The sequence below is a fragment of the Neoarius graeffei genome, chromosome 14, assembly GCF_027579695.1.
Source record: "Neoarius graeffei isolate fNeoGra1 chromosome 14, fNeoGra1.pri, whole genome shotgun sequence".
Lineage (NCBI taxonomy): Eukaryota > Metazoa > Chordata > Actinopteri > Siluriformes > Ariidae > Neoarius > Neoarius graeffei.
This window is the reverse complement of record NC_083582.1, coordinates 32,903,830-32,927,138: the sequence shown is the minus strand read 5'-3', so window position 1 is coordinate 32,927,138 and position 23,309 is coordinate 32,903,830. Positions and strand designations below refer to the sequence as shown.

Here is a 23,309-nt window from a genome sequence, read left to right as displayed (position 1 = left end):
CTCTGTTGCTCTGGTGTGGGCCTTGCGGTCCATCTGCGTTTCTGCGCATCCTAATGAAGCAGTCATTATTGCTAGTGATGGACAGCCAACGGCTTGGTACCCTGTGATGGACTGTCATCCAAATCCAGGCTGTATTCCTGCTTCGCATCCAGTGTTCCTGGGATGGATGGGATGGAATCCAGATCCATTGCAACCCTGATCAGAATGAATGAATGAATGAATGAATGAATGAAAAACAGGCACCTATCTAACTTAGCCATATCTTTCTGAGAAGTGATTCCAAAGAATCAATCCTCTGAAAGGGGCAGCTCTAAGAATTGAATCACTAAAGAAAACTGAATCAGTGAAGTGCTCATCACTGTGACCCATGCCTGCCCTCTTGTGGCTACATCCGAGAAGTACAACTCCAGCTTAATAATGCTTCTTAAGAGAAAAGCTGAATTTTTGTATCAGATTCAATTAAAAACAATACCTTTAGTTGTTTCCCTTTCAGCTATGTCCTATAAAGAAACTCACAAGTGTGTGTGTGTGTTTGTTTACTTTGTCTTCCTATAATCAGCATTCTTGTGTATGAGGATGCAATCCCGTCAACATGTCCATACACGCTGTCCTGTTTTCAGCCCTGAATATAAGCCTACCGTCTCCCATTTACCTGTGTCTCTTTGAATCTTCCTGTATCTCAAAAACAAGCACTAGCTCAGCTTTTATTTTAGCACGTAGCAACCCACAGAATTACCAATGAAGTACAGTAACACAGAGGACATCAGGAAGACTTTTGAAGAGGCCCCAGCGGCCAGGAAAGCTCTGCTGGACAACCACAGCAATCTCAATAAGGTGGCCGACTACTGCGAAAACAAGTACCCAAATGTAAGACTGTCTTCTTCCGTTCAAGGTAGACATGTAGCTGTGTCTGTTTGTCTCTGTTCTAGCCCTGCACTTACTGTATTACAAGCATCAGGAGAAAGGAGAAATGTCAGGGACTTCAGAAAAACTACAACCTAATTTTCATAGTTCCAAGAATTTCAAGTTTTGCTCATCAAGAAGACATGTGAAGCCAGATACATATCTGTTTTATTCATGTCGCTGTACCTGGGAAATAAATGAACAGGCTTCTTTAAGAGCTTCGCCTCTAGATATGTTTTCTAGTCTAACCATTTTCCAAAAATGGAAGTCTGTACAAGCCCAAACAAAGCTGAGAGGTGTAGGAGGCCTGCCCTGAGTACTGCAGTTCAGAGCTCTTTCTGCTCAACATGCTCGTCTTCCCTTCACATCATGCTTTACACTGCATGTTTGCACAAGCCTTGTTGTCTCATCTTCTTATCTGTAGTCTCCTAAGATTTCACATTCTTTAGTTGCACCATGTGGAGGCACAGTGGTGTAATGGTTAGCACTGCCGCCTCACAGCAAGAAGGTCCTGGGTTTGAGCCCAGTGGCTGATGAGGGCCTTTCTGTGTGGAGTTTGCATGTTCTCCCCGTGTCTGCGTGGGTTTCCCCCACAGTCCAAAGACACGCAGGTTAGGTTAATTGGTGGCTCTAAATTGACCGTAGGTGTGAATGTGAGTGTGAATCGTTGTTTATGTCTATGTGTCAGCCCTGCGATGACCTGGTGACTTGTCCAGGGTGTACCCCGCCTTTCGCCCGTAGTCAGCTGGGATAGGCTCCAGCTTGCCTGCGACCCTGTACAGGATAAGTGGCTACGAATAATGGATGGATGGATGGATGGATAGTTGCACTATTTTCTATCTTTTTAGAGTTCAGTCCTTTTGCAATTAAGCAATAAGTGTCAGTATGAATGATTCAAATGAGTGTTGGGGTGGGTCTAGATGGGATCGTTCCCAGTTATATAACAAGCTTATGCTTGCTCTTCTTGCCAGTTATGTTTATTGCATGCTTTCCATTTGACTCCATAGAATAAAATCTAATAAAGCTGGATTTACACTGCAGGATTTTCAGCCCAACTTTTCTGTCATAAAATAATTCTTTGTTTAAGTGTTGAGATCTATGTCTTAGAACACATATTATGCAACAGTTAGCTCCGGTCCATTAATTTGATTGGACAAACAGCATTCCAAGAGATCCTGTATTTAAATGATATTAGCTGGCGTTGAGTGGTATATTAGATATATTCCATTCAGCTAGCATGATACTGAATGAGTTGAAGACAAGTAGCTGAATGGAATATATCTGATATACCATGAAAAAAGCCAACCAATATAATAATAATAATAATTATTATTATTATTATTATTATTATTATTATTATACATTCACATTCCTTTCGGATGTTCAACGTGTCTTTCTCTTTCAAAATTCGCTCAAAATCTGTATTTAACAAAGCAAACCTGGCAGCCATGTTTGATTACAAATTGTCACAGCCACTTGCTAGCGCTGAAGTTTTATGTCTCCGACATGTGATGTCATTTTGTCTTGACAACCATGCAATATCATAAACCATATTCAACACTCATTCTCCATTGGGTAGAGTGATGTAATACACGTAGGATAAGCGATATGCTCACAGTATTGCATGCTATCAAACCAAATGAATGAAACCCATTAGAAGGGAATAGAACATGTTTTTATTACATTGGAAAAGTGTCCTGTATGTATAATAATTAGTATAACTACACAAGGATATTGCACTGTTTATCACACCGCTTGTCCGTCTTTGAAACTTAAAATTCTCATTCTAGAAACAATCTGGTACTACATAATTAGCAGGTATGGCAAACGATACATTTTTCATGAATATACAGTAACTTCTGACATTAAATATGAAAGTTTATCAGATGTAGATGAAAAAAGAAGTGAAACCAATTTCACTAGACGCACCTTTAACAGGAATGTACAGTACTAGTCAGTGTGCTGCCAGCTAGCCAACAAGCTATCAGTGAATGTGGCTTCTTCGGGAGCTATGTATTTCTGTTCGCAGAGCAAAAATAAACAAATTATTTGGCGATATTGTGTACAAACTGTCAATCACTTGATATCAATTTCTTAGTTATAAAACTTGTATAAAAGCAATATCGCACTCGCAGTCCTGCAGTTAAACCAAACGAATTCCTTGGGGGACATCCAAATAGTTTGTTATACCAAAAAATTCATAATACTAAAATGGACCCACTTGTCATACCAAACTCACTCTTACATAAAACAAAACCAACTGTGTTTAATTTATATTGACACTTAATTCACTTACATATTTACGAATTAAAGGAAATACTTCACTCTTACATAAAGGAAATAAGTCACACTTGCCGTCATTTGCTTGTTGCATCTTCTTTCTTTTCAGCCCGTCATGTTCTTTGCAGTTATGGATGAAGTCTCAGAGCTCTTTTTCTTTAAAAGTTGAAACTGATTTTTTTGGGATACCATACTCTTTATACAAATTTGTTGCTTTCTCACCAAGCTTTAGACAGGCCAGAACATTAAGTTTGTCTTCAACAGGGAGTATCTTACGTTTATGAGTGTCATGGAATGGAAGCGGATGAGGGATGCAATTGCAGGAAGAGTGTTTATTTTTAAAAAGGCAGGCAAACAGTTCAAAAATGTAAGATAAAAGCAGGGTCATGGAACAGGCAGTGGTCAGGCAGTGGTCGTGCGAGGCACAAACAGAATATCAGAGATAATCACAAAGGCGGGGCGGCACGGTGGTGTAGTGGTTAGCGCTGTCGCCTCACAGCAAGAAGGTCCTGGGTTCGAGCCCCGGGGCCGGCGAGGGCCTTTCTGTGTGGAGTTTGCATGTTCTCCCCGTGTCCGCGTGGGTTTCCTCCGGGTGCTCCGGTTTCCCCCACAGTCCAAAGACATGCAGGTTAGGTTAACTGGTGACTCTAAATTGACTGTAGGTGTGAATGTGAGTGTGAATGGTTGTCTGTGTCTATGTGTCAGCCCTGTGATGACCTGGCGACTTGTCCAGGGTGTACCCCGCCTTTCGCCCGTAGTCAGCTGGGATAGGCTCCAGCTTGCCTGCGACCCTGTAGAAGGATAAAGCGGCTAGAGATAATGAGATGAGATGAGAATCACAAAGGCAAAATACAAAATACAAAAGCAAGTCAAAACCACTAAAGCAATGCACAACACAAAGGCTTGGTAATGTGAGACACTTGGTACAGCACATATACTTTGCAAAGTCTATGTGTAGTGAGAGTCCTGATAAGCACGTGCTGTGATTGTGCTCTAATCCGGAACAGGTGCATGGTAATTAGGCCTAATGGTGCTGCGCACACATGCTCAGAGCATGTGGATGTGAAACTTACTTTGTTATATGCAAAAGTTTGTAGTAAAAGAGTTTATTATAGTGGAGTTGCAGTGTATCAGTACGACTGTGGTGCCTACGGCTAAATCACAGCCTTTCTGATATTCAGCAAGTCTGCACTCTTGCTCCTGCAATATTACTTGTACATAACATGCTCACCAGCATACAATTTAGTGTCACTGCAACCAAAGACAGTTGAAGACTGACTGTCAGACTGTTACCCAGATAGCATTACATTCCGCAGCTGATGTTCTAAGGTCCGCATTGGCTCTGTCTGACAGGCCAACCCTTTCCCCGGGTCAGCATCAGATGTGAGCAGAATGATACACATAGTGATAGGTTTATACACCAGCGGGGCAGGCGCGCTCTTCAACAGTTTCAACAGACACCAACAATTTCTTCAACAGTTTCAACAGACACCACTTCAGTCCAGTCCACTCGCTGTTTGCAGCACTTGGCAGACTTTTTCGGTAAGTACCTTTTCGACATTAAGTTGTTTTATGATATGACTGTGTGTGAGGCTGTTTTGGCATGGCTGGGATTATTTTCCACATGGTTTATTCTGTTAATGTGTTTTTATATTAAAACAGAAGGATTGCTGGATATACCTGTGTTTGAATCATGCCATTTTGAGAACTGATAAATGTTTTCATCTTCAGGTACAAGGGGCTGAGCACGAGGCTAATGATGACATGTGATTGTAGAGAGGGCTGCTCTCTGAGGGCGCAGTCACACTGGGAAGTTTGGTCAGTTTCCACCATTGGTTTGGTTCATTTGTAGTGATGTGATCGCTGATTAAATCACATGTGTGAAGACTTTGTACCAATACCATACACTGCCATTTTCTTTCTTTCTTTTTTTTTAACCCAATTTTTAAAGCCATGGTTCACCTGACATGCTGGGCCTGTGTGAACTTCAGGACATTTTGGTATGAAAGCAACCTCTCTTACCTCAGCGACAGCATGCATAAGGTTCACTTTACAAGCCTGGAAGATGAACTTGAGTATATTTTGGTGTGAAAGCCATCTGTTTTATATCCATGTTTTACTTGTATGGTGTTTATAATGCAGTTCAGCACTTAATCCATGTTTTACATATATGGTGGCGTATACGATGCAGTTCAGCACTTTGAACATTGTTGACATTGTTTAACTTTTTTTTGCACTGTTCATTATTGCACTGTGCCAGAAATTTTGTGAGTTGATACCAATTACCAATGTGAAAATAGCTGATCTACAAAGTCACTTGTTCACATGTCAATAAAAGCACTTTGTGATTGAAGATTTTTAGTAACATTTGTCTTATTAATGCTAATGAAGCAAACTTGGGGGTTGGGGGTTCACCTCAGATGGTTGTTGTACATATCTGGACTACATCCGGCCCTGATCCGGCACTGATCCAACTCACATCCATACCTGATTTGGGCAGTGCAGAGAGAGATGTCTGTGAAGATTCTCAGTCATCCAGGTCATAGTAAACTGTGGGTGGTAAAAGAGAGCAACGGGACTTGCTTGAAGATTCTTGAAAACATTTCACCTCTCATCCGAAAGGCTGAAGAAGCCTTTCGGATGAGAGGTGAAACGACTTCAAGAATCTTCAAGCAGGTACCAGTTACTCTCTTTTACCACCCACAGTGCAGAGAGAGGTTTTTAGTGATCCGTGCCGGACCTGGCCCACATCTGTTCCAGATCAAAAAATTGTATCTGTGCCAGATACGGGCGGAGAGCAAAAGTTATGTGGGACGGATCCGTTTGCTGTATTCAGACTGGACTTTGGGGTACATCCGGTGCTGATCCGGCTCAGATCAAATTTATCTGGGTATACTGTAGAATCTGTTAAAAAAGACACCATATCAGGATGGTATAGGATTACACTAAACTCATCGGACAGCAACACAGTAGCAGAAATGGTAACAAGAAACAAAACATGCTAATGGACAGAAATAACATTTATACAACCCCATTTTCTGTGTGAATGATGATGATGTCACACTGATTGATGATTTTTACAAATTCTGAAAGCCTGAACAGCTTTACTAATGAGCATTAACATCCCTTCAAATATCAATATACATTATTTATATAACAGTGGCTTTTATCTAAATGACACAGAATGCAGTGAATCAAGAGTGAAGGGCCTCAAACAAGGGCCTGACTTCAAGCAGCTACAGTGTCTTGCAAAAGTATTCATCCCCCTTGGTGTTTGTCCTGTTTTGTTGCATTACAAGCTGGAAATAAAATGGATTTTTGGAGGGTTAGAACCATTTGATTTACACAACATGCCTACCACTTTAAAGGTGAAAATTGTTGTTTTATTGTGACACAAACAATAATTAAGATGAAAAAACAGAAATCTGGAGTGTGCATAGGTATTCACCCCCTTTCGTATGAAACCCCTAAATAAGAGCTGGTCCAAACAATTCACTTCATAAGTCACATAATTAGTTGATTAAGATCCACCTGTGTGCAATCAAAGTGTTACATGATCTGTCATATGATGTCTGTATAAATCAACCTGTTCTGGAAGGACCCTGACTCTGCAACACTACTAAGCAAGCAACATGAAAACCAAGGAGCCTCCAAACAGGTCAGAGACAAAGTTGTGGAGAAGTACAGCTCAGGGTTGGGTTATAAAAAATATCCCAAACTTTGAATATCCCAGGGAGCACCATTAAATCCATTATAGCAAAGTGGAAAGAACATGGTACCACTACAAACCTGACAAGAGAAGGCCGCCCACCAAAACTCACAGACCGGGCAAGGAGGGCATTAATCAGAGATGCAACAAAGACACCAAAGATAAAACTGCAGGAGCTGCAAAGATCCACAGTGGAGATGGGAGTATCTGTCCATAGGGTCACTTTAAGCCGTACACTCCACAGAGCGGGGCTTTTATGGAAGAGTGGTCAGAAAAAAGCCATTGCTTAAGAAAATGCATTTGGAGTTTGCCCAACAGCATGTGGCAGACTCCCCAAACACATGGAAGAAGATTCTCTGGTCAGATGAGACTAAAATTGAACTTTTTGGCCATCATGGGAAATGCCATGTGTGACGCAAACCCAACACTCTGAGAACACCATTCCTACAGTGAAGCATGGTGGTGGCAGCATCATGCTGTGGGGATGTTTTTCATCTACAGGGGCAGGTGAGCTGGTCAGGACTGAAGGAAAGATGGATGGCACTAAATACAGGGCAATTCTGGAGGAAAACCTGTTTGAGTCGGCTAGAGGTTTGAGACTGGGACAAAGGTTCACGTTCCAGCAGGACAATGACCCTAAACATACTGCTAAAGCTACACTGGAGTGGTTTAAAGGGAAATGTTTAAATGTCTTACCTAATAAAAGCCCAGACCTCAATCCAGTTGAGAATCTGTGGCATAACTTGAAGATTGCTGTACACCAACGCAACCCATCTAACTTGAAGGAGTTGGAGCAGTTTTGGCTTGAGGAATGGGCAAAAATCCCAGTGGCTAGATGTGCTAAACTAATAGAGACATACCCCAAGAGACTTGCAGCTGTAGTTGCAGCAAAAGGTGGCTTATCTGAATTATTGTTTGTGTCACAATAAAACAACAATTTTCACCTTAAAAGTGGTAGGCAAGTTGTGTAAATCAAATGGTGCTAACCCTCCAAAAACCAATTTTATTTCCAGCTTGTAATGCGACAAAACAGGACAAACAGCAAGGTAGATGAATACTTTTGCAAGACACTGTATGTAGTCTTTCACTACATGTCATTCACCAGAACAGAAACCTAGCTGCTAAGCTGCCTACTTTCCAAAAATATTATCATATTTCTTATGATTGTCCTGGAATGAAGTTTTCACTTGGATTTGAGGCAAATAGTATTTTTTTAAAGATTTGGGTTTGTCCCTTTTCTATCCTGTAGGCAGAGGACACAAGAAAAGCAGTGGAGGAATCCAAAGCTCTCACCATTCAAGCCCTGGCCAGCGTCGCCTACCAAATCAACACACTGGCAGCAAGTGTTTTAAGACTCCTGGATGCCCAGACCATTCAACTTATTCAGATGGAATCATCAGTCAATCTTCTAAACTTGGTAGGTTTTAACACAGTTGTGAATTAAGATAAATTGAACAATGGTTTCCAGTGGCGGCTGGTAGTCTTTCAAACAGGGGAGGCTGGTCGGTTACGATATTTCCAGATTTTAAAAGAAAAAAGAAAAAACACATCAATTTTGCCCATACTCTTGCCTCTGATCTGGCTGATTGTTGGCAGGGTCACAAACTGTGAAATAACAGGTTCTTTTGGCCCATTAGCCTACTGTCCAATATACATGATGGTGGTGTTGGGGGGGTATATTTTAACATTTTATATTTTAAAATTGTGGCATGTGGCATGTTGTTTAAAAATTGATCATTATTGAAAGCAGCTCTTTGTCAGGAACCTCAGCAGTAACAGCAGAGTGTTCTGGAATAGGCACAAGCACCGACCTTGGAGAGCCAAAAATAGAGCTGTGTGCCACACATTTCATTCAATGACACTTTCCCTATATTTTACTTATTTTGACTGAGAAATGTTTTATTGACAATTTTGATAACCCTTCACTTTTAATCCAGGTCTGTAGTGTGAAATGTTCTCGGCTGTGTTTTTGTTTAAAAATGTTTTCCAAATTGTAGCTGTGTTTAATTCATATCCAGAGAAATATATATTCCAATATAATATACTCAGCATACACATTTTAAATAGATTCTATATTTTTGGTCCATCCATGACATATTACTAAAGTAGCCTATTTACTGTTGTTGATGTGGGTCACCACCATATCAGTATTATTTAAAAGAAAATTCTGCCCTCCTTTCTTTCTCTAGAAAATGTTCAGTTACCCTGTCATACCAGGTGGGAGTCTTCTCTAGAGACTTCACTAACTTCCTCTCAATTGCAAGTAGAGCAAGGTTGCTGAGTCGACTTTGACCCATGGTGTTTTGGCTGTATGACTTCACCCGTTTCAAGCAGGAGAAGCTCCTCTCTACGCCTGCCGACGTAACCCCAATGCTTGGCATCCGTGCGCAGCTTTCTTGCTAGCTGACTAGCCCCCTCAAGTTCAGTCACTCAAATAAATGAAATTTCTGGAACTAAGATAGCAAACTTGACAACACTATATTTACATTTTATTTACAATGAAAATATATACAAACTAAAAAAGCTGGTAGAAACCGTATGTAATGAATGAAATCGAAATGTAAGCTGATCTCTTACAATACACCACAGCACTTGTGAATCCGCATGGGACTGAACTGAGATTCACCGCTGCCTGTCTATAGTTGAAACGAGCTGTCAATCAAAGAAAATATCCGGCCGCTTTCACCAATCACCAGTCTCCTCGCGGAAAGCTTTGCCATGTCCCTCTCATTGCCTCCCACTGTGAGGCTGGGAGTCCGTGGGCGGGCGTTATCGCAGTATTTGTCCAATAATCGTTTTGCATTTTGAGATTGAAAAGCGCAGAGCTCCCAAATGCCATTGAAGTCCACTGAGGCTGGGCTGCATCGCGTTGTCACGAGGGGGAAAAACTCACGCGCCCATTAGGCGAACTGGGGAAAGTTATAAGGGAATGATTTCGCACTGTAGTGGGTTGAGCACATATATTTCTATGATTCTGGATCTGAAATAGCAATGTTATAAGGTCGGCTATAACATAAGCCTAGCGCAATTCATCCTACACGATGTTCGTCATTTTTAGAGGAGGCTGAGCCTCCCTCGTTGTCTTAGAGCAATCGCCTGTGATGGTTTCTATGTTAAAGGTAGACTGGTTTTCAGATTTTTCAACTGTAGGTTATAAAAAGAATTTTCCCCGACACCCAATTATTTTTGTTTAGTGGACCGAAAGCTATTGAATTCAAATCACAGGCTTCCAATTTTATTAGGTTTTTTAAAATAGAACAATTAATGAATTTGGGGCCACATGGCCCTAAATTCTCCGCTATTTTTTCCTGCTTCACCATTCAAGGTACTATGTCATGCATCACATGGTGGGCTTTCCCCGTTCGCACAAGGCATTGTGGGTTACAAATTTGAAACAGGAGAGAAAAATGGAGGACGCAAGTGTGCGAATGAAATGTGAAAGACTGACTACAGTAACGGAAAGCGAGAAGAAAAGATGTTATGTTATATACGAAGGAAAGGAAACGCAGGACCAAACTAATAAATATCGGCGCTCAGCGAGCACCTCGGTGTGATCAGCTGTTTGTTTAGCAACAGAATGATGGAACTGTCAGTGCACGGTCAAAGGTAAACCTGTAGATGGCAGTAATGCAACACTGTGGATGCCAGCTGCCGTAAAACCCAAAAGAAGAAGAAGAAGGTAAACCTGCGTATGCGCACACGGACTTCCTCTGTCTGCTTGACTGCGCGAAGCGAGCGATTTCATGCACATTATTTGCTCGGGAATCCCCTCAAATTAAATAACTTCCCAGCCACAGAATGGCCTGATATTTTGTGAAATATTACAGAAATAAACATATATCACAATGACCACATTTCAGAGGGAACTAAATTTCACTGATTTTATGAAATCGAAAGGCCATCTGGCTTTAAGGTTTATATTTTGACCAGATCTATTTTTTTATTTAAATATCTCATAGGTGACCTTGGTTCTTGGGATTCGTCAAGTCAAGTCAAGTTTATTTGTATAGCGCTTTTAACAATAAACATTGTCGCAAAGCAGCTTTACAGAATTTGAACGACTTAAAACATGAGCTAATTTTATCCCTAATCTATCCCCAATGAGCAAGCCTGTGGCGACAGTGGCAAGGAAAAACTCCCTCAGACAACATGAGGAAGAAACCTCGAGAGGAACCAGACTCAAAAGGGAACCCATCCTCATTTGGGCAACAACAGACAGCATGACTATAACAGTTTTAACATGAAGACAGTTTCGTTGATGTTATAAACTCTTCAGTTGATGGAAACTTGAGTGCAAAACTGTTAATGACAACTGCAGTCCTAAAGTTAGCAAGTCAACTGTAGTCCTCAGCCATAAAAGCATTACTGTAAGAGTCCAGAGCGTCCTCCAGGTATAACCCTCAACTGTCCTCATGGGGCCATCCTCCACAGGAGCGATGCGATAAAACTCCAACCAGACACAGGGCACCAGGATGGATCAAGCAGGTCTGAGGGGCCGAAGAGGCCAGCATCTCAATCCCAGGACCAACATGTAACTCAGAGGGACAGATTGGGGGGGAGGGAGAGAGAGAAAACACAGGTTGTTAGGTTTGCCCTAAAAATGACACAAGTATTAAATCTGTGTGGTAGGCTCGCTGAGACGAGAGTCTTGACATCAGGCATAATACACAACAATGGCATGTTAACATAACCATGTTAAATGTTAAAAAATATCATGACCTACTCTGGCTGGATGCTTGATTGGGTGATGGGAGCACACTCCTCAGCAATGATGGGATGCAGATGGGACCCTTAGGGCTGGCCAAGACAATTCAGTTACATTTCACCGGGTCTGGGACATGCAACAGAATGTCTGACGGCCGATTCCCTGCAGGCTACGATAGCCATACTATACTTCGTCATACATTATCTACACTATTATAAATTCCAATATGGTTTTGATCCTGTCAGTAACAGCGTTGAGAGTGTAAGCTCGAAACAGCCTCCAAACACGGCTACCATGAACTACACTTCCCACAAGCCATAGTGCACTCTGTCTCCAGCCTATTAAGTACACTTGTCACTCATTTCTGCCTTAATCAGCTCCGCTACTTAAACTCCACTCTCACTCACGTTCAGCGCGAAGTATTGTTCAGTGTTTATCTCCTGTCGTACCGAACTGTTTATTTTCTGCCTGCCAGTTCGCTATTCAGCTTTTGTTTACGTTTTCCCCGACCTCATCTCTTCGTCTCGCCTCCGACATTCCATTTGCCTACTGACCGACCTCTGCCCGTCTCTTTGACCATGATTTTAGTCTACTGTTTTGGCTTCGTCTACTGTTTGTTTCTTCCGCTCTCCCCTTGTGCCTTCATCCGTAAGTGCCTGCACCCTGACAGGGCTGTTCTCCTAAGAAGTGCCCTTGGGCATTCAGAGCAGTCTGCTTCGCCTCCTCTGCTGCATCCATTGGGGGCAAAGTATCCTGTCATCAGGATTCACTCATAACAGGATAATTACAGCACATGAATTTTTATACTTTAAACTAAATGGATGGTTCCAGTGTATTTCAGTGTATTATAGGTCCAGTCAAATTACAGAATTTCCAATCTTCACCTGTCCACTTTCTGTGCACCTGAGACTATCATAGCCTCAGATTCTTGCTCCGAGATGCTTTTTTTTGTTCATTTTTTTGTTGTAAAAAGTGGTTATTTACTGTAGTAACCATAGCATTCCTGTCAGCTCTCTCTCATCTCAAAAGGGTTTCCACCCACAATATTACCGCTTACTGGATGTTTTTTTGTTTTTCACACCATTCTGTATAAACTTGAGGGTACTGTGTGTGAAAATCCCAGGAGATCAACAATTTTTCCCTCAGTTTGATGTGAAAATTAACTGAAGGTCTCGACCTGTTTCTGCATGACTTTATTCATTGCACTGCTGCCACATGATTGGCTGTGTAAAACACCAAGGAAACCTATGACACTGTGCTTTTTGCTAAGGATAACTATTTAACAATTATTCTCTGAAGGTGAAGTGAATATTGGTGAATCACAACCGAGATGAAGTCGAGGTTATTATTCACCAATATTCACTGAGCCTGAGGTGGATAATTGTTTTAGTATAAATACACAGGTGATTATTTAAAAAAAAAAGTAAATCTTTTATTTCAATCTTCAACAACGGTGCAACGCAGACTTGTGTCGCTTATCTACGCCGACTCACAGAAAATACTTTGTTTTGAAATCGATAAAATAAATCACAATTCCACCTTACCTTTGAATAGCTTTAGACCAAACTTCGTAGCATCTTTAGTGCTTTTAGGAACAGCATTTTCTTTCACAATTTTAATTCTTCCTCACTTACAGGGATGAAGCGATTGGCCGCCATTTTGCCGAGTCGCTCAAGGTGATTATCAAGAAATAATCAGAATCTCGACCAATCAGTGTACGTAAATTTCTATAATCACCTGCGTATTTATACTAAATTCCATTAATCACTAATCTCTGTTTTTTGTGGGGTGGAAGGGGTTGCAACTATACTATAAGGTCAAAAATATGTGGACACCGGACCATCACACCAATATGTGGTTCTTCCCCAAATTGTTACCACAAAGTTGGAAATGCACAATTGTACAGGATATGTTTGCAAACTGTAGCATTACATTTTCCTATCACTGGAATTAAGAGGCCCAAACATGTTCCAGTGCTCCTGTGCACAAAGTGAGGTCCGTGAAGACATGGTTTGCCAAGGTTGATGAGGACGGACTCAAATTTCCTGCACAGAGCCCTGACCTCAACCCCACTGAACATCTTTGGGATGAACTGGAACAATGACTGCACCCCAGATCTTCTCACCTGACATCAGTGCCTGACCTCACTAAAGCTCTTGTGGCTAAATGAGCAAATTCCCACAGCCACACTCCAAAATCTAGTGCAAGGGTCTTCAGTCTAATCCAGAAAGGGCCCCTGGTGTGGCTACAGGCTTCCATTACAGCCAAATTCATGGCACATTTGATAGTTGATTGGAGACTAAAATGAACTAATTAAACAAGTGAGATCTTTCTGGATGGCGGTATGGTGTTGCCTCGCAGCAAGAAGGTTCTGGGTTCGAGCCCAGTGGCTGACGGGGCCTTTCTGTGTGGAGTTTGCATGTTCTCCCCGTGTCTGCATGGGTTTCCTGCGGGTGGTCCGGTTTCCCCCGCAGTCCAAAGACATGCAGGTTAGGTTAATTGGTGGCTCTAAATTGACCGTAGGTGTGAATGTGAGCGTGAATGGTTGTTTGTCTCTATGTGTCAGCCCTGTGATGATTTGCCTACTTGTCCAGGGTGTACCCCACCTCTCGCCCATAGTCAGCTGGGATAGGCTCCAGCTTGCCTGCCACCCTGCACAGGATAAGCGGTTACAGATAATGGATGTATGGATCTTTCTGGATAAGACTGAAGACCCCTGATAGTGGAAAGCCTTCTCAGAAGAATGGAGGTTATTATAACAACAAAGGAGGAATGCTATTTACAAAGCAGATACAGTATGTGTGTTTTGATAAAGTGTCCACAAACATTTGATTGTATAATGTATTTTTTTCACTAAAGTATCTATTTTATAAATGCAAAACTATGTCATTATTCTTCCTCAGTCAGTGGATATGTACAAGGAAAAAGTAACGAGGCAGGAGATTAAAGCCTGGGCTGCTCCTTGCAAAAAAATCCCATGTGTTCAGAAGATGGTTCCTCCAGCAAGACCTGAAGAACCCAACACTGAATATAAGCGTGTCCCAATATCCTACACCAGTCTAGACACAGTTGGACATGGAGCCTGGGACAGTACCAAAACTGTATGTGTCTGGAGTGTAATCACAACTAACTGTGTGGATAGACTTACATTTATATCAGAAATGTTTAAAATGTACTCCCTTATAATTGTGTGCATGCTGGATAGTGAGTGATAAAATTTTGATTCAGTGTTTTACATAAGTGCTTCTGGGAAAAATGCATAGTTAATATTAAACTTTAAGTTTCATGTGACTTTAATCTTTAGGCAACAAAGAAAAAGTCTGAACCACAGACAACGATCCAACAACCAAGCTCTGACGAAGGACAGCACCATTTTGGGTAAGTTTTCTTCATTTGACAATTTGAAGTTTATTTGAGGGGTGGCACAGTGGTGTAGTGGTTAGCACTGTCACCTCATGGCGAGAAGGTTCTGGGTTTGAGCCCAGCGGCCGACAGGGGCGTTTCTGTGCGGAGTTTGCATGTTCTTCCCGTGTCTGCATGGGTTTCCTCCGGGTGCTCCAGTTTCCCCCACAGTCCAAAGACATGCAGGTTAGGCTAACTGGTGGCTCTAAATTGACTGTAGGTGTGAATGTGAGCGTGAATGGTTGTTTGTGTCGGCCCTGCAGTGATCTGCCGACTTGTCCAGGGTGTACCTCGCCTCTCGCCCATAGTCAGCTGGGATAGGCTCCAGCTTGCCTGCGACCCTGCACAGGATAAACGGTTACGGATAATGGATGGATGGAAGTTTATTTGAGAATGTAATGTGAAAGGTTTGCTGTTTTACAGACTAAAGAACCAAATACACAGTATATCCAGTTTTCATAGCCTAAAATTTTGGCTAATCAGATTGCAAGAATTGAAGTGAACATTTTGTATATATGAGCTGCTCCAAGTCTCTTTGTCTCCCTGTAGATCTGGCACTGGTATTGCTGTTCCTCCACCTTCAGTTCCAAACTGGGTTGGTTTGAATACTACAGAATCTTCAGCCACACCAGACTCCTCCATGCCACAGCCTCCAAGTGTCTCTGAAGATACTCCACCACCACCACCACCACCACCACCTCCTCTTCCACCTTCAAGTAATACTGATGGCCTTCCACCTCCACCTCCACTTTTCCCACAAAGTAGTCCAATAACTGTACCTACATCATCTCCTTCTACATGTAGTTCTGCTTTTACAGACTTATTTTTACCACCACCCCCAACTACCCAAACTGAGCTCAAGGGTCTTCCATCTCCACCTTCCCCTCCTGCCAATTCAATGCCACCTCCTATATCTGGAGGTTCTTTCCCACCTGGACTGAGTAATGTTCCACCTCCTCCTCCACCAGCTCCTACTACTCCTGAAAAAGCCTTCATTCCTCCTCCTCCTCTTCCTCCTCCACCACCACCATCATTTTGAACCCTAAAACATACCTTTTCAAATACATGACTGGTAAATCACTAATATCAAAGCCACTACTGTATTCTTCAGACAATAGCTGGTTATTCTATCCACATTCACTGGATATGAGCAATCGAGCACTCTGATTGGCTACTCTACTACTAGGCTATCAGCTTATATACCATGAGTAGAGAAAAACCAAGTGGTAGAGCGTGTTGCTGAACCAACCAAGGATGAAATAAAAACTCTACTCGAAAACAAAACTCCAAAAAATACAAACAAAGCAACAAAATATGGAATGAAAGTATTTGAGGGTAAGAACATATCTTTTTTTTCAAGAATTATTATTATAGCATTTTTCACAAATTGCTCCTGTCATTTCACCAGTTTGTTTACATTCATCTTTACGCATTAACTTTGTTGAATTTTTTTAGACTGGTTCAAAAGCTCAAAGAAATTTGAAAATTACATCACTGAAATGTCCAAGGAAGAATTAAGTAAATGTCTAAAGCTATTCTATACCTCGGCACGACAGCAAGAGGGCACTTTCTACAAACAAACAACACTAAAGTCAATTCGTGCAGCCATCGATAGGTTTTTAATAAGTACACCTAAGCGGAAATGGTTTTGTATAAAGTTTTTATTTGTTAAATTTTCAAAACGTAAAAATAAAAATGCTCTGTTTCTCAAAATCCAGTGAATGTGGATAGAATAAAACAGTTACTCCACTCAATCTCGTCGTACATGGCTTATAACCAACTTGGTGCTACGCTTCTCATCAGCTATCAGCTCATGTACGACTTGATTTCGTGGAATAGCTGTTAAATATAAATCACTCAAGCAGGCTTGTAATACTCAAATCCAGGATTCGGACTCGAGTCTGACTCGTGCCCTAATTTTAAGGATTCGTGACTTGACTTGGACTTGAGCACTGATGACTCGGACTTGTACTCGGACTCGTGCATTAACTGCATTCGGACTCATAAATTGGAGATGATGACTCTGATTTTTCTTTATTTTTTGTAACATGCCATAATTTGGCATAAGAAATTTATATCTACATTAATTTTGTACTAATTTCGTGCAAGAGTGTCACACCTGTGCGCCTTGGCACGTGCATCAGATAGACTCTCAGGCCAAGCGGACTCTTGCGTGTGCCGTAAATGACTCGCACCTGCACAGGATTAAGGCGCAATCAGTGCGCCAATATAAAAACTGTGAAAACACGCTTACTTTGCGAAGTATTGAGTTTCATTGCTGACACATTACCAAGCCTTATTTCCATGTTTAGGTTCCTGATCCCTGATTTCCTGTTTCTCGTATTTGATTCTGCCGAGTCTACAATAGCTTGTTTGTGCCTCGCTCGACCTGTTGCCTGTTTCACTGTTTTACAATTTTGCCTGCCATTCTGGATTGTTTACCGTCTTCACTTGTATTAATAAACACACCCTCTGCACTTACATCCGTCTCCCAACCACCTCTGACAGAATACTTCACACTCCCTGATAAAGAGAAGCACATTCACCTGTTCATACGTCATGCTCAGGAACAAACTAATGTTAATGGCACTGAAACAGACACCGTCAAATGGTGCAGTTGGAGTCTCGACTCGGATCAATAGTGGACTCGACTCGAACTCAACACGAAATTTTTTTTTAATGACTTGGATTTGACTCGGACTTGAACACTGGAGACTCAAGACTGGACTCAGACTTGAGGTTTAGTGACTTGACTACAACACTGCACTCAAGTCACTAAAGATGAATATAACATTTCATTTTTAGATGCTATTATTATTAATATAGAATCTAAAAAATTTTTCCGATTCAGCCACAAGAGCATTTGTAATGTTGGACATTGATGTTGAGCAAGAAGACTTGGCATGCGATTGATGCTCTAGTTCAGTGGTTCTCAAACTTTTTTCACCAAGTACCACCTCAGAAAATACTTGGCTCTCCAAGTACCACCATAATGACCAACATTAAAATACAGTAGCATAGTAGGTCTAAGTATTCACTAAAAACAAGGCGGTTTTATTTAACAAGTATATTTAATATTGTTGGCCACTGTAACATTACACACAGTACTTTGAACAGTAACACTGTGTTTAAATATAGGAAAATAAAACACTGTCCTTAAATAATGAATCAAATAAAATTAATTGCACATAAAAGTGAAATAAACATTGTACTAAAATAAATCAAGCTGTATGGCAAAATATCTACTGTTCTTAATGCGCTCAATCAGTGTCTTTTTAACATCGTCAGCCATGTCGTTTATTCTCCTTGACACGGTGTCATTTGAAAGCGGCACCAAGTTTAACTCTCTGGCAGCTTTCTCTCCACACATGATACGTGTCATCTCTTTGGCTAATGGCAAACACAGCAGTTCCCCGATTGTGTGCGGCTTACCGGCTCTGGCGATCAGGAGGCTGGCACGATATGAAGCTTCCTGTGCTTTGGCTACGGGTGTACCATAGGACAGAATGGTGGACTTGGACTGCTTCAGTTCATCACGTTTTCGTAAAAAAAAAAAAAAATCCATTGGTTCGTCCTTTAGTGCTGTGTGTTTGGTTGTAAGATGCCGTTTGAGATGCGATGGTTTCATGGACTCATTGCTCAGAACGTCACCGCATACAACACACTGCGGCCTGGGCAGCTCCTCTGTCCCGCTCCAAATGAATCCTAGTTTTATGTATTTTTCATCATACTTCCTCCTTACTGGTTTCTGCCGTTTGCTAGCAGTTCTGGGGCTGGTTTTGCCACTGTCGTTAGCATCCGCGCTCGGCTCACACACGTCCTCTTCAGTTCTCCCTCTCTCCTGATCCACGCTCCCATTCGCGGATTTAAGCCACGACAGTAATTTTGTCGTACTCGTCATAATTAGCAAAGCCACCTCCACCTTTTCCCATCACAGCCTAGTCTACCAATGGCGGATAACCGTCTGTCAGCGGAACCGGCGGGAATGCGTACGTACGCTACGTATGGCTACCCAGAAGCACTTGCAAACTTTTTTAAATTATTAACTTAATTTGTATTTCCTTTCATTTTCTTGTCATCGGTTGATAAGATATTTTCATCCATTCGGATATTATGGATAGTATTTCCCTTTTTTTTAATTTATATTTAATTAAGTGATTCTTTGGCGTACCACTAGTGGTACGCGTACCACAGTTTGAGAATCTCTGCTCTAGTTCATCCCAAAGGTGTCCAGTAATGTTGAGGTCAGAGCTCTGTGCAGATGAGTTTTCCACTCTAACCTTGACGTACTATGTCTTAATGGAGCTCATTTTGTACTCAGGAGCATTATCATGCTGGAACAGGTTTGGGCCACTTGGTTCCACCGAAAGGAAATCATAATGCTACAGCATATGAAGACATTCTATACAATTGTGTGCTTCCAATTCTGAGGCAACACTCTGGCGAAGAACCCAATATGGATGTGACGGAAAAGTGTTCACAAACTTTTGGCTACATAGCGTATTTAGAGTATCTAGATTTTTGAGGAATAGCTGCAGTAACTACGACACATTCAAACTACAGTGTTAGAATGGTGAACCCATTAAAACTATCACACAAAATTTGGAAGATTTTAATTTTTAATAACAAAAGGTCAAACCACTAACCTGTTCTCTCAACCTATAAGAGTTAGCTTTTGTGAATTCTTACATTATACTGTAGATATTTTGTGATTTTATACCCTTAATGTAACCACACACGTATGTAACTATGCACACATGCTTTGATGTCATCAGACAGTATAAACAATAATTTGGTTTATGATGATTGTATTTTGATTCATATGTAACCACCCACACCTTGATGTAATCACATACAGTTGTGCTTGAAAGTTTGTGAACCCTTTAGAATTTTCTATATTTCTGCATAAATATGACCTAAAACATCATCAGATTTTCACACAAGTCCGAAAAGTAGATAAAGAGAACCCAGTTAAACAAATGAGACAAAAAAATTATACTTGGTCATTTATTTATTGAGGAAAATGATCCAATATTACATATCTGTGAGTGGTAAAAGTATGTGAACCTTTGCTTTCAGTATCTGCTGTGACCCCCTTGTGCAGCAATAACTGCAACTAGACGTTTGCGGTAACTGTTGATCAGTCCTGCACACCGGCTTGGAGGAATTTTAGCCCATTCCTCCGTACACATGGACCTCACATGGAACTGCTCGCTTCAGGTCCTTCCACAACATTTCGATTGGATTTGACATGGCCATTCCAAAACATTAACTTCCAAACTCTTTAGAGATGGTTTTGTAACCTTTTCCAGCCTGATGAGCATCAACAACGCTTTTTCTGAGGTCCTCAGAAATATCCTTTGTTCGTGCCATGATACACTTCCACAAACATGTTGTGAAGATCAGACTGTGATAGATCCCTGTTCTTTAAATAAAACAGGGTGCCCACTCACACCTGATTGTCATCCCATTGATTGAAAACACCTGACTCTAATTTCACCTTCAAATGAACTGCTAATCCTAGAGGTTCACATACTTTTGCTACTCACAGATATGTAATATTGGATCATTTTCCTCAATAAATAAATCTCATCTCATTATCTCTAGCCACTTTATCCTTCTACAGGGTCGCAGGCAAGCTGGAGCCTATCCCAGCTGACTACGGGCGAAAGGCGGGGTACACCCTGGACAAGTCGCCAGGTCATCACAGGGCTGACACATAGACACAGACAACCATTCACACTCACATTCACACCTACGGTCAATTTAGAGTCACCAGTTAACCTAACCTGCATGTCTTTGGACTGTGGGGGAAACCGGAGCACCCGGAGGAAACCCACACGGACACGGGGAGAACATGCAAACTCTGCACAGAAAGGCCCTCGCCGGCCACGGGGCTCGAACCCAGACCTTCTTGCTGTGAGGCGACAGCACTAACCACTACACCACCATGCCGCCCTCAATAAATAAATGAGCAAGTATAATATTTTTGTCTCATTTGTTTAACTGGGTTCTCTTTATCTACTTTTAGGACTTGTGTGAAAATCTGATGATGTTTTAGGTCATATTTATGCAGAAATATAGAAAATTCTAAAGGGTTCACAAACTTTCAAGCACCACTGTAAGCAGTAATGTGGTTTATAATGATTTATATACATTCAAAGCCAAGTATGTTGATTTTCAGTAAAGAGTAAATGAAGTTGATTCGATTAACAGTAATAATAAATTGATTTATGAATTATCATAATTACAGTAAAATGCAGTAAAAACATTGAGATTGTTTGTCTTGAAGGTTGTTTTCTGTTAAATCACAGGCCAATTCATCTCATCTCATCGCATTATCTCTAGCTGCTTTATCCTTCTACAGGGTCGCAGGCAAGCTGGAGCCTATCCCAGCTGACTACGGGTGAAAGGCGGGGTACACCCTGGACAAGTCGCCAGGTCATCACAGGGCTGACACATAGACACAGACAACCATTCACACTCACATTCACACCTACAGTCAATTTAGAGTCACCAGTTAACCTAACCTGCATGTCTTTGGACTGTGGGGGAAACCGGAGCACCCGGAGGAAACCCACGCAGACACGGGGAGAACATGCAAACTCCACACAGAAAGGCCCTCGCTGGCCACGGGGCTCGAACCCGGACCTTCTTGCTGTGAGGCGACAGCGCTAACCACTACACCACCGTGCCACCCCTAGTTGGGTTTTTTTTCACAATTTTTAATTGAAATTTTCATATACAATACAGCTACAGATCTTCATATCATATAAAGTAGCTGCATTACAATAAACCGAACAAACACAAACAACAAAATGCTGCTTATTCTAACACATGGCAATCTATATCAAATGAGATAATTTGCAACAAGCAAAAAATTAAAAAAAAAATTCTTATAAAAATAAGAAAATAAGTTATATAAGCTCAGAACTGCAGTGTTACTGTACACACACACACACACACACACATTCTCTTCTTCAGCTGTTAAATCTAAATCCTTAACATCATTCATGAAGGGCGTCCATATGCCCTCAAATATCTGCTGTTTACTATTTAATATGTAAGTTATCCTTTCTAATGGTAAAGTTGACAACATTTGTTTTATTCATTGTTTGGTACTTGGTCTGTGAACTGATTTCCTTAACAGCACAATAAACTTTTTTTTTTCCAAATTAATCAAGCTGAGGTCTATAAATGCTTGCTCGTTTTTACTATAAGTATGTTTTCCTGGATGTAAACCCAACAGGAAAAGTTTGGGATCCAATAAAATTTGTTTTGAGAACTTTTTTCAATGAGCTCTCTTACATCTTACCAGAACTTTTTAATTTCCCTACACTGCCACATCCAATGCAATCGTGTTCCTTTGGATTCTGGACATTTTGCGCATATATCTGGTATGTTTTTGTTGTATTTATTCAATTCCGCTGGCATCACATACTGTAAGTCCGCATTAGCCGTTTGTACTGGGTTAATTTAAGGCATGCATGTCAGCTTTGGTACAGGCTGCTTTCTAATCATCCTCGGATATATCCAGCTGAAGGGTTTCTTTCCAGGCATTCAATTGATATTTCGAGTTTTCTGATGAGTGAGACGTCAATATAACTCTGATATAATATCCCTTTGAAAGCATTTCTTCCAAAGGGGAGAGGGAGGGTTTGGAAAGTACATTATTTTGATTTACTTTAAAGGTAGATTGACTTTCAGATTTTTCAGGTTTAGGTCATAAAAAGAATTTTCCCTGACACCCAATTATTTTTATTTAGTGGACCGAAAGCTACTGAATTCGAAGCACAGACTTCCAATTTTAATAGGTTGTTTTAATAGAACAATGAATGAATTTAAGGCCATGTGGCCCTAAATTCTCTGCTATTAGTTCTTGCTTCACGGTGACACAGTTAAAGAGACTACATCATGCATGATGTGGTGGGCTTTCCCCGTTGGCGCAAGGCATTGCGGGATAAAAATTTGAAACAGGAGAGAAAAACGGAGGACGTGAGTGTGCGAATGAAACGTGAAAGACTGACTACAGTAACAGAAAGCGAGAAGAAAAGACGTTATGTTATTGTGGCAGCGGGGGCGTGGTCAAGCGCCGGTCTGTGACAGGAGGGCGGAGTTGGGGAAGGTAAGTGGCAGAATCGCTACACCTGAGTGTAATTAACCTGTGCTTTGTGTGTGTTCTCCCCAGTAAACCGCGCCCTATTTAAGGAGGGAGAGTGAGAGCGGAGGGGAGTTTGCCGAGAGGAGACTACGGAGTGTGTGTGTGTGTGTGTGAATCTCCGAGTGTTGCTTGTTGAGTGTCCGACTGAA

At 41.3% G+C, this 23,309-nt stretch overlaps 1 protein-coding gene across 4 annotated transcripts; it reads left to right on the top strand.

Moving 5' to 3' along the window:
* The first annotated feature begins 632 nt into the window (after positions 1-632).
* abi3b (ABI family, member 3b) lies at positions 633-23,273 on the top strand. Of its 4 annotated transcripts, XM_060939552.1 has the most exons (6): positions 633-867; positions 8,142-8,309; positions 14,501-14,698; positions 14,902-14,975; positions 15,549-15,715; positions 23,188-23,273. In XM_060939552.1, the coding sequence occupies exons 1-6, from the start codon at positions 739-741 to the stop codon at positions 23,217-23,219; spliced, it is 768 nt and encodes a 255-aa protein (XP_060795535.1). In that variant the 5' UTR covers positions 633-738; the 3' UTR covers positions 23,220-23,273. The 4 variants fall into 4 exon arrangements, with proteins under 4 accessions (XP_060795535.1, XP_060795533.1, XP_060795534.1 ...); XM_060939550.1 differs by lacking the exon at positions 23,188-23,273 and having other exon boundaries at positions 15,549-19,877; XM_060939551.1 differs by lacking the exons at positions 14,501-14,698; positions 23,188-23,273 and having other exon boundaries at positions 15,549-19,877.
* Positions 23,274-23,309: the final 36 nt, after the last annotated feature.